Genomic DNA, 15,039 nt, shown 5'->3' on the forward strand with positions numbered 1-15,039 from the left:
CCAGGTTTTCCCGTGGGTCCAGGAAGACCTCGATCCCCTGGGATACCCTATGGAGGCAAAGAGTGGGGTGAGGAGGTGTGGGGCAGGGAATGGGGTGGGCTGATGTGGGACAGGGATGGGAGTGGGACACAGGCTGCTTCCCATGGGATACAGGCAGGAGCTGGGATCACAATGGTCCCCAGGGTCTGGTTGCTGTGGGATGCAGCCGGCTCCAGCCTCATTGCCACTGGGATGTGGCAGAGCCAGGGGCGGTTGGATGGGGTGGAGCCGGGCCTGGAATGGCTCCTATGGGATGAATCCATATGGGAATGGGTGCCGGGGCTTGGGGGGACTCACCAGGGGCCCTCGCTGCCCCGTTGGTCCGGCCTGGCCAGCCTTGCCCTGTGGGAGAGAGCAGCAGCTATGGGGCAGCCCCACATGGCCACAGGGGAAGGATGGGGTGGGATGGGAAGGAAGGGATGGGATGGGATGGGATGGGATGGGATGGGGTGGATGGGATGGATGGGGTGGGGATGGATGGGGTGGGGATGGGATGGGGTGGGAAGGGATGGGATGGATGGGATGGGGTGGGAAGGGATGGGATGGATGGGATGGGATGGATGGGGTGGGGTGGGATGGGATGGGATGGGGTGGGATGGATGGGATGGGAAGGGATGGGATGGAAGGGTTGGAATGGGATGGATGGAATTACATGGGATGGGCTGGGCTGGATAGGATGGATGGGATGAGATGGATGGGATGGGATGGTATTGGCTGGGATGGCATGGATGGGATGAGATGGGATTGGGATGGGATGGATGGAAATATATGGGATGGGATTGGACGAGATGGGATGGAAGGGATGGGATGGAATGGGATGGAAGGGATGGGATGAGATGGGATGGAAGGGATGGGATGGGATGGAAGGGATGGGGTGGATGGGATGGGGTGGATGGGATGGGATGGGGTGGGCTCACTCACCCTCTTGCCCTTCTCTCCCGCCAGCCCCACGACACCGGGGAAGCCGGTGGATCCCTGAGGACAAGGAGCACAAGTGCCAATCCCGGGATACCCACAGGAGGCTGCCAGGGACACCCCGGCGCTCGCCCTGCTCACCTTGGGACCCTGGCGCCCGGGATAGCCCGGGAGACCTGGAACACCGAGCCGGCCCTGCGGAGACAGAGAGAGCTCGGGACAGTGACACGGGATGCAGGAAACAGGGGTGCAGGGATGCAGGGATAGAGGGGTGCAGGGGTACAGGGATGCAGGGATGTAGGGATACAGGGACGCAGGGATACAGGGATGTAGGGATACAGGGATGCAGGGACACAGGGACGCAGGGACACAGGGACGCAGGGACACAGGGATACAGGGATACAGGGATGCAGGCATACAGGGATGCAGGGATGTAGGGATACAGGGACACAGGGATACAGGGATGTAGGGATACAGGGATACAGGGATGCAGGGGTACAGGGATACTGGTACACAGGGATGCAGGGATGCTGTCCCCCTCTCACCTTCTCTCCCACAGGTCCAGTCCCTCCAGGCTCCCCCATCATTCCCTCCTCTCCCTTCATCCCCTCGGGCCCATCCTCACCACGGGGTCCCAGCGGGCCCTGGTCCCCCTGGAACGGGACCCCAGGGATGTGGGGCTGCTCCCCATGGAGCTCCGAGTGTCCCAGCAACACCCCCCCAACGGCACCCCCCATCCTCCAGCACCCCCCAATGGCACCCCCAATGTCAGCTCCCATCCTGCAGCCCCCCCCCAATGGCACCCCCCATCCTGCAGCCCCCCCCAATGGCACCCCCAATGGCAGCTCCCATCCTGCAGCCCCCCCCCAATGGCAGCCCCCATCCTGCAGCACCCCCCAATGGCACCCCCAATGGGACCCCACATATTCCAGCATCCCCCAATGGTACCCCCTATCCTGCAACACCCCCCCAATGGCACCCCCCCAATGGCTCCCTCATCCTGCAGCACCCCCCAATGGCACCCCCCATCCTGCAGCACCCCCCCAATGGCACCCCCCATCCTACAGCACCCCCCATCCTGCAGCACCCCCCCAATGGCACCCCCCCAATGGCTCCCCCATCCTGCAGCACCCCCCCAATGGCACCCCCCCAATGGCTCCCCCATCCTGCAGCACCCCCCCAATGGCACCCCCCATCCTGCAGCACCCCCCCAATGGCACCCCCAATGGCACCCCCCATCCTGCAGCACCCCCCCAATGGCACCCCCCCAATGGCACCCCCCATCCTGCAGCACCCCCCAATGGTACCCCCAATGGCACCCCCCATCCTGCAGCACCCCCCCAATGGCACCCCCAATGGCACCCCCCATCCTGCAGCACCCCCCCAATGGCCCCCCCAATGGCACCCCCCATCCTGCAGCACCCCCCCAATGTCCCCACATCCCTCAGCAGCCCCCCAATGGCTCCCCCCATCCTGCAGCACCCCCCAATGGGACCCCACATCCTGCAGCACCCCCCCAATGGCCCCCCCAATGGCTCCCCCCATCCTGCAGCACCCCCCAATTGGTCCCCACATCCCTCAGCAGCCCCCCCAATGGCTCCCCCATCCTGCAGCACCCCCCCAATGGCTCCCCCCATCCTGCAGCACCCCCCAACTGGCACCCCCCAATGGCTCCCCCATCCTGCAGCACCCCCCCAATCCCTCAGCAGCCCCCCCAATGGCTCCCCCCATCCTGCAGCACCCCCCCAATGGCTCCCCCCATCCTGCAGCACCCCCCCAATGGCTCCCCCCATCCTTACCCTGTCCCCCTTGGGGCCCAGGTCCCCCCTGAAGCCGGGGAATCCATCTTCTCCCTGCACAAGGGGCACATTTGGTGGGGGCTGAGCCCCAAATCCCACCCCAAAGGGGGGTTTCCCCACCCTCAGCACCCCCCAACACCCCCATTGCCCCCCCACGCTCCCCCCTCACCTTCTCCCCTTTGCTGCCCTTCAGGCCCCGCACACCAAAGGCTCCCTGCAGGGATATGGGGGGTCAAAGGGGGAACCCAATGGGGGGGGGGCACCCCTTGGATCCCCCCACTGTGCCTGTGGGGGGGGGGGGGGGGGGGGGGCTGCACCTACCTTCACCCCGCGGGGTCCTGGGTAGCCAATGGGACCCGGGGGACCCATAGGGCCCTGGGACAGAGACAGCAAAGGTGGGAACTTCCGCTTGGAATGGGGACCCCATTCCCCATGGAATAAGGACCCCATTCCCCATGGAATAAGGACCCCATTCCCCTTGGAATAAGGACCCTAATCCCCTTGGAATAAGGACCCCATTCCCTTGGAATAAGGACCCCATTCCCATGGGAATAAGGACCCCATTCCCTTGGAATAAGGACCCCATTCCCATGGGAATAAGGCCCCCATTCCCCATGGAATGACCATGGGAATAAGGCCCCCATTCCCCTTGGAATAAGGACCCCATTCCCATGGAATAAGGCCCCCATTCCCCTTGGAATAAGGCCCCCATTCCCCATGGAATAAGGCCCCATTCCCCTTGGAATAAGGCCCCCATTCCCCATGGAATAAGGCCCCCATTCCCCATGGAATAAGGACTCCATTCTCCTTGGAATAAGGCCCCCATTCCCCATGGAATAAGGACTCCATTCCCCTTGGAATAAGGCCCCCATTCCCCATGGAATAAGGACCCCATTCCCCTTGGAATAAGGCCCCCATTCCCCATGGAATAAGGACTCCATTCCCATGAGAATAAGGACCCAATTCCCATGAGAATAAGGACCCCATTCCCATGGAATAAGGACCCCATTCCCCATGGAATAAGGCCCCCATTCCCATGGAATAAGGACCCTAATCCCCTTGGAATAATGTCCCCATTCCCATGGTAATAAGGACCCCATTCCCCATGGAATAAGGACTCCATTCCCCTTGGAATAAGGCCCCCATTCCCCATGGAATAAGGACCCCATTCCCCATGGAATAAGGACTCCATTCTCCTTGGAATAAGGCCCCCATTCCCCATGGAATAAGGCCCCCATTCCCATGGAATAAGGACTCCATTCCCCTTGGAATAAGGCCCCCATTCCCCATGGAATAAGGCCCCCATTCCCATGGAATAAGGCCCCCATTCCCCATGGAATAAGGCCCCCATTCCCATGGAATAAGGACCCCATTCCCATGGGAACAAGGCCCCTAATTCCCCATCCCGGGCCCTAAGGCCTGGGGGCACCCCATTACCTGCAGGCCCTTCTCTCCCGCTGGCCCTTCCCGGCCGGGGTGACCCTGCAGGGATGCACAAGAGCCGGGATTTGGGATGATTCCCGGCGCTCCCCACAGCGATCCCGCAGCGCCGCGGTTGTTACTCACCGGGGGCCCATCGGCTCCGGCCACCCCCGGCATTCCCGGCTTTCCCGGCCGGCCCTGGGTGGGAGCGGGAGGCGTTAGGGATGCCGAGGGATCGGGATGGGATCCCTGCCACCCACACCGGCTCCGGACTCACCTTCTCCCCCGGCAGCCCCACGGGGCCCTGGGGACCGGGCAGACCCTGGGGGAGAACACATGAGGGTGATGGGAAGGGGCTCAGGGTGCCCCCCCCCCCAGCCCCATAGGGACCCCCATTGGCACCCATCGCCTTCAGGTACCTGTGGACCGGGGCTCCCTTGCTGCCCCGGGGGTCCTGGTTCTCCATGGATTCCCTAGGGAAGGGCAGGGGGTTTGTTCCCCATTCCGGGAGCATCCCAGTTAATCCAGTTTGGGGGTGTTAGGGTTAGGGGTTAGGGGGGTGTCCCAGTGGTACCCACCACGTTGCCTTTAGGTCCTGGTGCTCCGTCAATGCCACTGGTACCCTGTGGGGAAAGGAGGGAGGGTTGGGGGATGCTGAGCCCCAAGGGGATGCTGCACCCAAAGTGATGCTCACCCCAAAGTGATGCTGCACCCCAAAGTGATGCTGCACCCCAAAGTGATGCTGCACCCAAAGGGATGCTGGCCCAAGGTGATGCTGCGCCCCAAGGTGATGCTCATCCCAAGGTGATGCTGCATCCAAAGGGATGTTGCACCCCAAAGTGATGCTGCACCCCAAGGTGATGCTCATCCCAAACTGATGCTGCACCCAAAGGTGATGCTGCACCCCAAACTGATGCTGCACCCCAAACTGATGCCAAACTGATGCTGCACCCCAGGTGATGCTAGGTGATGCTGCACCCCAAGGTGATGCTGCACCCCAAGGTGATGCTGCACCCCAAGGTGATGCTCATCCCAAACTGATGCTGCACCCAAAGGGATGCTGCACCCCAAGGTGATGCCCTGCCTGCGCTGCTGGGTGCTTGGAGGTGGGGACAGGCTCAGTCTCCTACCGGTGGTCCAGGGGGCCCGGGGGAGCCCCGGGAGCCGACCAAGCCTCTGCTGCCCTAAAAGCAAGGAGAGGAAGGGTTGAGGAGGCCCCAGTGCCCCCAGCACCCCCCATGCCCCAGGCTGGGAGAGGCACTCACCGCTTCCCCCGCCTGCCCCCGAGGTCCAGGGGGGCCATCGGAGCCCTGGAATGGGGGGGGAACAAAGAGGTGCTGAGCACATCCCGGCCCCGGCAGCGCCTTCCCCATCCCTGCCCTTGCTCCTCACCTTGGCCCCTTTCTCCCCTGGGGGTCCTGCTGGTCCCGGCTTCCCCACGTCCCCCTGCAGAGGATGCAGGGTGAAGCAGGATGGGGATGGAGGGGACAGGATGGGACCCGGCGCTGGCCCCGCTTACCCTGTGCCCCTTCTCCCCCGGCAGCCCCGGCAGCCCGTCGAAGCCTCTGTCGCCCTATGGGGTGGGACAAGCATCAGGGTGAGCCCCACATCACCCCCCCCACACATACAACAAGGACATGGGGGGGGGGGGGGGTCCCATCACCCCCCGCTCAGCACCCATCCTGCCCCGATCACAACACCTTAGGGCCGGGTTCCCCCGGGAGCCCCCTGGCACCGTCAGCTCCAGCACGGCCCTGGAATGAGAGGAATGGGAAGGGGCTGAGGGCTCCTTTGGGATGGGGATGGGAAAGGAGCCTCCTGGATCTCGAAGGAGGGGGGCAGAAGGGGTCCCCCAGCTGTGGTACCCGTCTGCCCAGCTTGCCCGGGGGTCCCGGTGCTCCCTGCATCCCGCGGGGCCCCTGATGGAGAGGAGAAGAGCATCAGAGCTGGGTCTGCTGCAGGCAGCTGGCCCCACCGAGCCCCACTCACCCTTGGCCCCATATCCCCTGCGTCCCCTTTCAGACCCGGGTGTCCTGGTAGACCCTACAATAACAAGGCGGGGGGGGGGGGTGATGGGGTGATGCATGTGATGATGCTCGAGGGAGATGGGTGATGCTGGGTGGGGGACCCTGTACTGGTACTCACCAGGGGGCCTGGGCGGCCGGTGAGGCCCATGGGACCTGGGGGACCCTTCATGGCAAGCTGTGGATAGGAGGAAGAAGAGGGATGAAGGAGGAAGAAGAGGGACGAAGGAGGAAGAAGAGGGATGAAGGAGGAAGGAGGAAGAAGAGGGATGAAGGAGGAAGAAGAAGGATGAAGGAGGAAGCAGAGAGGGATGAAGGAGGAAGAAGAGGATGAAGGAGGAAGGAGGAAGAAGAGGGATGAAGGAGGAAGAAGAAGGATGAAGGTGGAAGAAGAGGGATGAAGGAGGAAGAAGAGGGATGAAGGAGGAAGAAAAGGGATGAAGGAGGAAGAAGAAGGATGAAGGTGGAAGAAGAGGGACGAAGGAGGAAGAAGAGGGATGAAGGAGGAAGAAGAAGGATGAAAGTGAAAGAAGAAGGATGAAGGGGAAGGAAGAAGAAGAGGGATGAAGGGGAAGGAGGAAGAAGAAGGACGAAGGAGGAAGATGAGGGATGAAGGTGGAAGAAGGAGGGATGAAGGTGGAAGAAGAGGGATGAAGGGGAAGGAGGAAGAAGAGGGACAAAGGAGGAAGAAGAGGGACGAAGGAGGAAGAAGAGGGATGAAGGAGGAGGAAGAAGAGGGATGAAGGGGAAGGAGGAAGAAGAGGGACGAAGGAGGAAGAAGAGGGATGAAGGAGGAAGAAGAGGGATGAAGGAGGAAGAAGAGGGATGAAGGGGAGGGAGGAAGAAGAGGGCTTGGAGAGGGGGGTCCCCACCTTTGCCTGCTGCAGGATCGCTTGGGCTTGAGCCTCTTGGAAGGAAACAGTGGGACCCTTGAGGGAGTCGCTTCCAAACTGGAACTGGAGGCAAGGAGCAGGATGAGGGCACCCGGAGCATCCCTGCACCCACCGGCGGGCCCCATCCTGCTCGTTACCGGCAGCATGAGGATGGTCCCTGCGGGGCCGCGGATCCCGTCAGCTCCAGGCAGCCCCGGCCGTCCCGCGGGACCCTGGAATGGGATGGGAAAGGGGATGGGAAGCGGAGGAGAGGGGGGGGGGGTGGTGCTGAGCATCGCTCTCAGGTCCGGGCTCGCAGCTCCATCCCCCTGCAGGCACCGACGGGTCCCAGCAGGACCCCGGCTGCTCCGTACCTGATCCCCGCGGTCCCCGGGCAGCCCTGGCAGCCCCGGGGGGCCCGGGGGCCCCGGTTCTCCCTATGGGAACACAAAGGCACCGTGAGGCTTTGGGAAGCTGCCGGCCCTTCCCATCGCGGCTCCCGGCTCCTCACCGCAGGGCCTGGGGGTCCCGGGGGCCCCTCGAATCCACGACCCTAAAGGGGAAGAGGCCCCAAGAGCATCATAAAGGAGGGGGGGGGGGATGAAGGATGGGAAGGGGGGGGGCACAAGGCCCCTGGGGCCCCACTCACCGGCTCCACGCTGCCTGGTTCCCCCTTGTCCCCCTTCAAGCCGGGCTCCTGCATGAGGAGGAGGAAGGGGGAGCTGGGATGAAGGGATCCCCACAACCAAAGCCTGTTTTGGGGGGGGGGGGTCCCATCCTCACCCCCAGCGTTACCTGGGCAACCGGGATCACCAGCGCATCCCAGTCAGCAGGGACGAAGCGCTCCCGGATCCCGGGATCCCCGTTGCCGGGGTCCTCGTAGCCGGTGCTGCCGGTGCCATCCTCGTCCAGCTCCTTCCCTGTGTCCTATGGGATCGGGGGGAGATGTAGGGATGCAAACGGGGGGGGGGGGGGATCCCCGCTTCCTGCCCCTGCTGTTGTTACCGTGGAGGGGTTCAGGGGGATGCTGATGGCGGTGGCTGGCTGGGAGCTGGGTGCTGGCGTCGAGGTGCTGAGAGCATCAGGATCGGGCCCCTTTTTTGGGATGAGGGGAAAGCAAGAGGGAGCAGCTGCGGCTCCTGGCCTGGGCTCATCCAAGGGTTGACTCATGCACGGATCCCATAGATCCCAAGGAGGAGCCGGAGCCAACGGAGCCACATCCTGCTCCAGCCCAATGGAATGGGGCCCAATCCTGCTCCAGCCCAAGGAGGAGGCCGGGAACGGCTCTGGATGCAGGAGCCGTGCTTTGGGTCCACCCCCTATTCCCTATAGAGCGGGTCGGGGGCCACCCCACCGCGCAGGAGCTTGAACTGGGCTCACTGGGTTAACTGGGAAGGGGTTAAGCACCTCCCGTACCCGGCTGCCCACGGCAGGGGCCTCATCCTGCTCCACCGCCTCCTTGTTCCTCTTCTTCTTGCCTTTGCCCTTGCGCTTGCCTTTCCCTTTGCCCTTCCTGCGTGGGGCAGCGGAGGGCTCCGGGGTGCTCTGCAAAGTTGGGGGGTCAATGGAGACAGGAGGGACCCTGTAGGGTGCTGGGGGGGGGGGGTCCTCGGGTGCTCACCTCCTCCGGGAATGGGGCATGGAGCGGGAAGCGCAGGGGGTGCTGGCAGCCTGGCATGTGGAGCTGGCAATAGGAGCGGGCGGCCTCGGGGTCCGGCAGCACCAGCAGCTGCTGGATGTCCCCCTACAGCAAGGAACAAAGTGGGGGGGACACATGGGTCTGACCCCCCCCCCATAACCGCACCCCACTGCTCTTGGGGTGCCCCAAAGCATCCCCGTGGGCAGGCGGATGGGGGGGGGCAGTGAACAAAGGGAGCTTTGTGGGGACAAAGGAGGGGGGGGCCTCAATGGTGCCTCTTTGCCCGTGGGCATTGGCATTTGTAGGCAGCAGGAATGAAGGCAGGGGATGGGGACAGAGGGAAAGGGATGGGGACGGAGGGAAAGGGATGGGGACAGAGGGAAAGGGATGGGGACAGAGGGAAAGGGATGGGGACACAATACAAGGGATGGGGACAGAGGGAAAGGGATGGGGACACAATACAAGGGATGGGGACAGAGGGAAAGGGATGGGGACAGAGGGAAAGGGATGGGGACAGAGGGAAAGGGATGGGGACGGAGGGAAAGGGATGGGGACAGAGGGGAAAGGGATGGGGACAGAGGGAAAGGGATGGGGACAGAGGGAAAGGGATGGGGACGGAGGGAAAGGGATGGGGACGGAGGGAAAGGGATGGGGACACAGAGCAGGGGATGAGGACACAACACAAGGGATGGGGACAGAGGGAAAACGGATGGGGACACAGAGCAGGGGATGGGGACACAACACATGGGATGGGGACAGAGGGAATGGGATGGGGACAGAGGGAAAGGGATGGGGACAGAGGGAAAGGGATGGGGACAGAGGGAAAGGGATGGGGACAGAGGGAAAGGGATGGGGACAGAGGGGAAAGGGATGGGGACACAATACAAGGGATGGGGACAGAGGGAAAGGGATGGGGACAGAGGGAAAGGGATGGGGACAGAGGGAAAGGGATGGGGACAGAGGGAAAGGGATGGGGACAGAGGGAAAGGGATGGGGACAGAGGGAAAGGGATGGGGACAGAGGGGAAGGGGATGGGGACAGAGGGAAAGGGATGGGGACAGAGGGAAAGGGTTGGGGACAGAGGGAAAGGGATGGGGACAGAGGGAAAGGGATGGGGACAGAGGAAAAGGGATGGGGACAGAGGGAAAGGGATGGGGACAGAGGGAAAGGGATGGGGACACAACACAAGGGATGGGGACACAGAGTAGGGGATGGGGACACAACACAAGGGATGAGGACAGAGAAAAAGGGATGGGGACACAGAGCAGGGGATGGGGACACAATACAAGGGATGGGGACGGAGGGAAAACGGATGGGGACACAGAGCAGGGGATGAGGACACAACACAAGGTATGAGGACAGAGGGAAAGGGATGGGGACAGAGGGAAAGGGATGGGGACGGAGGGAAAAGGGATGGGGACAGAGGGAAAAGGGATGGGGACAGAGGGAAAGGGATGGGGACAGATGGGGACAGAGGGAAAGGGATGGGGACAGAGGGGAAAGGGATGGGGACAGAGGGAAAGGGATGGGGACAGAGGGGAAAGGGATGGGGACACAATACAAGGGATGGGGACACAGAGCAGGGGATGGGGCCACAACACAAGGGATGGGGACAGAGGAAAAAGGGATGGGGACAGAGGGAAAGGGATGGGGACAGAGGGAAGGGATGGGGACACAACACAAGGGATGGGGACAGAGGGAAAGGGATGGGGACAGAGGGAAAAGAAAGGGGACAGAGGGAAAAGAGATGGGGACAGAGGGGAAAGGGTTGGGGACAGAGGGAAGGGATGGGGACGGAGGGAAAGGGATGGGGACGGAGGGAAAGGGATGGGGACAGAGGGAAAGGGATGGGGACGGAGGGAAAGGGATGGGGACGGAGGGAAAGGGATGGGGACAGAGGGAAAAGAGATGGGGACAGAGGGGAAAGGGTTGGGGACAGAGGGAAAGGGATGGGGACGGAGGGAAAGGGATGGGGACGGAGGGAAAGGGATGGGGACGGAGGGAAAGGGATGGGGACGGAGGGAAAGGGATGGGGACGGAGGGAAAGGGATGGGGACGGAGGGAAAGGGATGGGGACGGAGGGAAAGGGATGGGGACGGAGGGAAATGGATGGGGACGGAGGGAAATGGATGGGGACGGAGGGAAAGGGATGGGGACGGAGGGAAAGGGATGGGGACGGAGGGAAAGGGATGGGGACGGAGGGAAAGGGATGGGGACAGAGGGAAAAGAGATGGGGACAGAGGGGAAAGGGTTGGGGACAGAGGGAAAGGGATGGGGACAGAGGGAAAGGGATGGGGCCACAACACAAGGGATGGGGCCACAGCAGAGGGGCAGGGAGCACCCCCAGTGCTATTGGGGCCTCTCCAGACCGTGCCCAGTGGGTCAGGACCAGGGTGCAGGGCCAGACCCACCTCGAAGCTCTCCTCATCCATCAGGCGCCCACCGACCACGGTGACCCCTTGGGTGCTGAGCAGGGGCCGAGGTCCCCGCGGCAGCGGCAGCGTGGCCACGAGGTGACAATCGACCATCAAGGAGACGTTGGTGCCCTCCACGGCCAGGGCCACGCGGTGCCACCTGCACCCACACATATGGGGCTGGATGGGGCCCGAGGGTGCAGAGGGACCCCACGCTGCGCATCCCCGCAGCACCCACCGGCCGTCGGCCAGGTTGACCCTATGGAAGGTGGGGTAACGCTCCGGAGGTGGATTCCCATCCTGGTCCTCGTAGAGGAAGACCGGCGAGAGCCCCAGCTCCATGCCCAGCTGCTGCGCCCCACGCTCGTCGTGCACGGAGAGCAGGAAGGATTGAGCCCCACGGCGCGCGCGCACCGTGGCCAGGATGGAGAAGTCCTCCGGGAAGGGGCTGTCTGCGGTGGGGAGGAGGTGGGGGGGCATCCGTCATTGGGAACCCATGGGTGGGTATCCACCGTTGGGTACCCGTCAGTGGGGTATCCATCAGTGGGACATCCATCATTGGGTGCCCATCAATGGGACATCCATCAGTGGGGTATCCATCAGTGGGACATCTATCATTGGGTGCCCATCATTGGGACATCCATCAGTGGGGTATCCATCAGTGGGACATCCATCATTGGGTGCCCAGCATTGGGAATCCGTCATGGGGAACCCGTCAGTGGGGTATCCATCAATGGGACATCCATCATTGGGTGCCCAGCATGGGGAACCCATCGGTGGCGTATCCATCAGTGGGACATCCATCATTGGGTGCCCATCAATGGGACATCCATCAGTGGGGTATCCATCAGTGGGACATCCATCATTGGGTGCCCAGCATTGGGAATCCATCATGGGGAACCCATCGGTGGGGTACCCATCAATGGGACATCCATCACTGGGTGCCCAGCATGGGGAACCCATCGGTGGGGTATCAATCAATGGGACATCCATCATTGGGTGCCCATCAATGGGACATCCATCATTGGGTGCCCGTCATTGGGAATCCGTCATGGGGAACCCATCGGTGGGGTATCCATCAATGGGACATCCATCATTGGGTGCCCATCAATGGGACATCCATCAGTGGGGTATCCATCAGTGGGACATCCATCAGTGGGTGCCCAGCATTGGGAATCCGTCATGGGGAACCCGTCAGTGGGGTATCCATCAATGGGACATCCATCATTGGGTGCCCAGCATGGGGAACCCATCGGTGGGGTATCAATCAATGGGACATCCATCATTGGGTGCCCAGCATTGGGAATCCGTCATGGGGAACCCATCAGTGGGGTATCCATCAATGGGACATCCATCATTGGGGTATCCATCAATGGGACATCCATCATTGGGTGCCCATCAATGGGACATCCATCAGTGGGGTATCCATCAATGGGACATCCAGCATTGGGTGCCCATCAATGGGACATCCATCAGTGGGGTATCCATCAGTGGGACATCCATCATTGGGTGCCCATCAATGGGACATCCATCAGTGGGGTATCCATCAGTGGGACATCCATCATTGGGTGCCCAGCATTGGGAATCCGTCATGGGGAACCCGTCAGTGGGGTATCCATCAATGGGACATCCATCATTGGGTGCCCAGCATGGGGAACCCATTGGTGGGGTATCAATCAATGGGACATCCATCATTGGGTGCCCATCAATGGGACATCCATCATTGGGTGCCCGTCATTGGGAATCCGTCATGGGGAACCCATCGGTGGGGTATCCATCAATGGGACATCCATCATTGGGTGCCCATCAATGGGAACCCATCAGTGGGGTATCCATCAGTGGGACATCCATCATTGGGTGCCCATCATTGGGAATCCATCATGGGGAACCCATCAGTGGGGTATCCATCAATGGGACATCCATCATTGGGTGCCCATCAATGGGACATCCATCAGTGGGGTATCCATCAGTGGGACATCCATTATTGGGTGCCCATCAATGGGACATCCATCATTGGGTGCCCATCAATGGGACATCAATCATTGGGTGCCCAGCATGGGGAACCCATCGATGGGGTATCCATCAATGGGACATCCATCATTGGGTGCCCATCATTGGGAATCCATCATGGGGAACCCATCGGTGGGGTATCCATCAATGGGACATCCATCATTGGGGCACCCATCACTGGGGTACCCACCATTGATGCGTCCACCATTGGGTAGCCACCATTGGGCACCCATCAATGGGGTACCCATCATTGGGGCACCCATCATTGGGGCACCCATCACTGGGTACCCACCATTGATGCATCCACCATTGGGTCACCCATCATTGGGTCACCACCATTGATGCATCCACCACTGGGTACCCCCCATTGGGCACCCACGACTGGAGCACCCATCAGTGGGTGCTGGTACCGGGGCCGGTGGGTGCCGTACCGGGGAAGAGCAGGCGGGTGGGCGCGCTGTGCCGGGTGCCGTTGTCCACGCGGAGCGCCAGGTCCGGCCCCACGGCCCCGGGGCGCTGCGGGCAGAGCCCGGCGGTGACCGAGACCCCATGGAGGCCGGGCTGCATCCCCAGCGCCCGCAGCACGTCCACTGCGAGGGCAGGGACAGCGCTCAGCACCCATGGGGATGGAGCTCAGCACCCATGGGGACGGAGCTCAGCACCCATGGGGATGGAGCTCAGCACCCATAGGGATGGAGCTCAGCATCCATGGGGATGGAGCTGAGCACCCATGGGGACGGAGCTCAGCACCCATGGGGATGGAGCTCAGCACCCATGGGGATGGAGCTGAGCACCCATGGGGACGGAGCTCAGCACCCATGGGGATGGAGCTCAGCACCCATGGGGACGGAGCTCAGCACCCATGGGGACGGAGCTCAGCACCCATGGGGACGGAGCTCAGCACCCATGGGGATGGAGCTGAGCACCCATGGGGATGGAGCTCAGCAAACATGGGGATGGAGCTCAGCAAACATAGGGATGGAGCTGAGCACCCATGGGGACGGAGCTCAGCACCCATGGGGATGGAGCTCAGCACCCATGGGGACGGAGCTCAGCACCCATGGGGACGGAGCTTAGCACCCATAGGGAGCAGGGCTCAGCACCCATGGGGATGGAGCTGAGCACCCATAGGGATGGAGCTCAGCACCCATGGGGATGGAGCTCAGCACCCATGGGGACGGAGCTTAGCACCCATAGGGAGCAGGGCTCAGCACCCATGGGGATGGAGCTGAGCACCCATAGGGATGGAGCTCAGCATGGGGATGGAGCTCAGCACCCATGGGGACGGAGCTCAGCACCCATGGGGACGGAGCTCAGCACCCATAGGGATGGAGCTCAGCACCCATGGGGACGGAGCTCAGCACCCATGGGGACGGAGCTCAGCACCCATAGGGATGGAGCTGAGCACCCATGGGGATGGAGCTCAGCACCCATGGGGATGGAGCTGAGCACCCATGGGGATGGAGCTGAGCACCCATGGGGACGGAGCTCAGCACCCATGGGGATGGAGCTGAGCACCCATAGGGATAGAGCTGAGCACCCATAGGGATGGAGCTCAGCATCCATGGGGACGGAGCTCAGCACCCATGGGGACGGAGCTCAGCACCCATAGGGATGGAGCTGAGCACCCATGGGGATGGAGCTCAGCACCCATGGGGATGGAGCTGAGCACCCATGGGGAAGGAGCTCAGCACCCATGGGGATGGACCTCAGCACCCCTGGGGACGGAGCTCAGCATCCATGGGGACGGAGCTGAGCACCCATGGGGATGGAGCTCAGCACCCATGGGGAGGGCTCAGCACCCATGGGGAGCAGGGCTCAGCACCCATGGGGAGCAGGGCTCAGCACCCATGGGGAGCAGGGCTCAGCACCCATGAGGGAGCAGGGCTCAGCACCCATAGGGAG

The 15,039-nt window shown here is 62.3% G+C and overlaps 1 protein-coding gene across 1 annotated transcript; it reads right to left on the reverse strand.

Annotated features, from left to right (window-relative positions):
* Positions 1-960: 960 nt before the first annotated feature.
* On the reverse strand, positions 961-13,724 carry LOC130594990 (collagen alpha-1(XI) chain-like; the record flags this gene model as incomplete). Its single annotated transcript, XM_057401317.1, has 31 exons — positions 961-1,014; positions 1,096-1,149; positions 1,500-1,607; positions 2,754-2,807; positions 2,923-2,967; positions 3,075-3,128; positions 4,191-4,235; positions 4,320-4,373; positions 4,453-4,497; positions 4,595-4,648; positions 4,754-4,798; positions 5,306-5,359; positions 5,441-5,485; positions 5,568-5,621; positions 5,695-5,748; positions 5,876-5,929; positions 6,041-6,094; positions 6,165-6,218; positions 6,321-6,377; positions 7,072-7,155; positions 7,230-7,304; positions 7,446-7,508; positions 7,583-7,624; positions 7,721-7,768; positions 7,867-7,998; positions 8,077-8,166; positions 8,488-8,616; positions 8,693-8,815; positions 11,122-11,284; positions 11,363-11,576; positions 13,566-13,724. Coding segments are annotated over 31 exons (2,360 nt in total), but the record flags the coding sequence as incomplete, so codon positions are not given.
* Between the last annotated feature and the right edge of the window lie 1,315 nt (positions 13,725-15,039).

Source organism: Pezoporus wallicus, unplaced genomic scaffold (genome assembly GCF_028554395.1).
Source record: "Pezoporus wallicus isolate ANWC-B61680 ecotype Strahan unplaced genomic scaffold, APGP_CSIRO_Pwel_v1 contig_12126, whole genome shotgun sequence".
NCBI classification, from domain to species: domain Eukaryota; kingdom Metazoa; phylum Chordata; class Aves; order Psittaciformes; family Psittacidae; genus Pezoporus; species Pezoporus wallicus.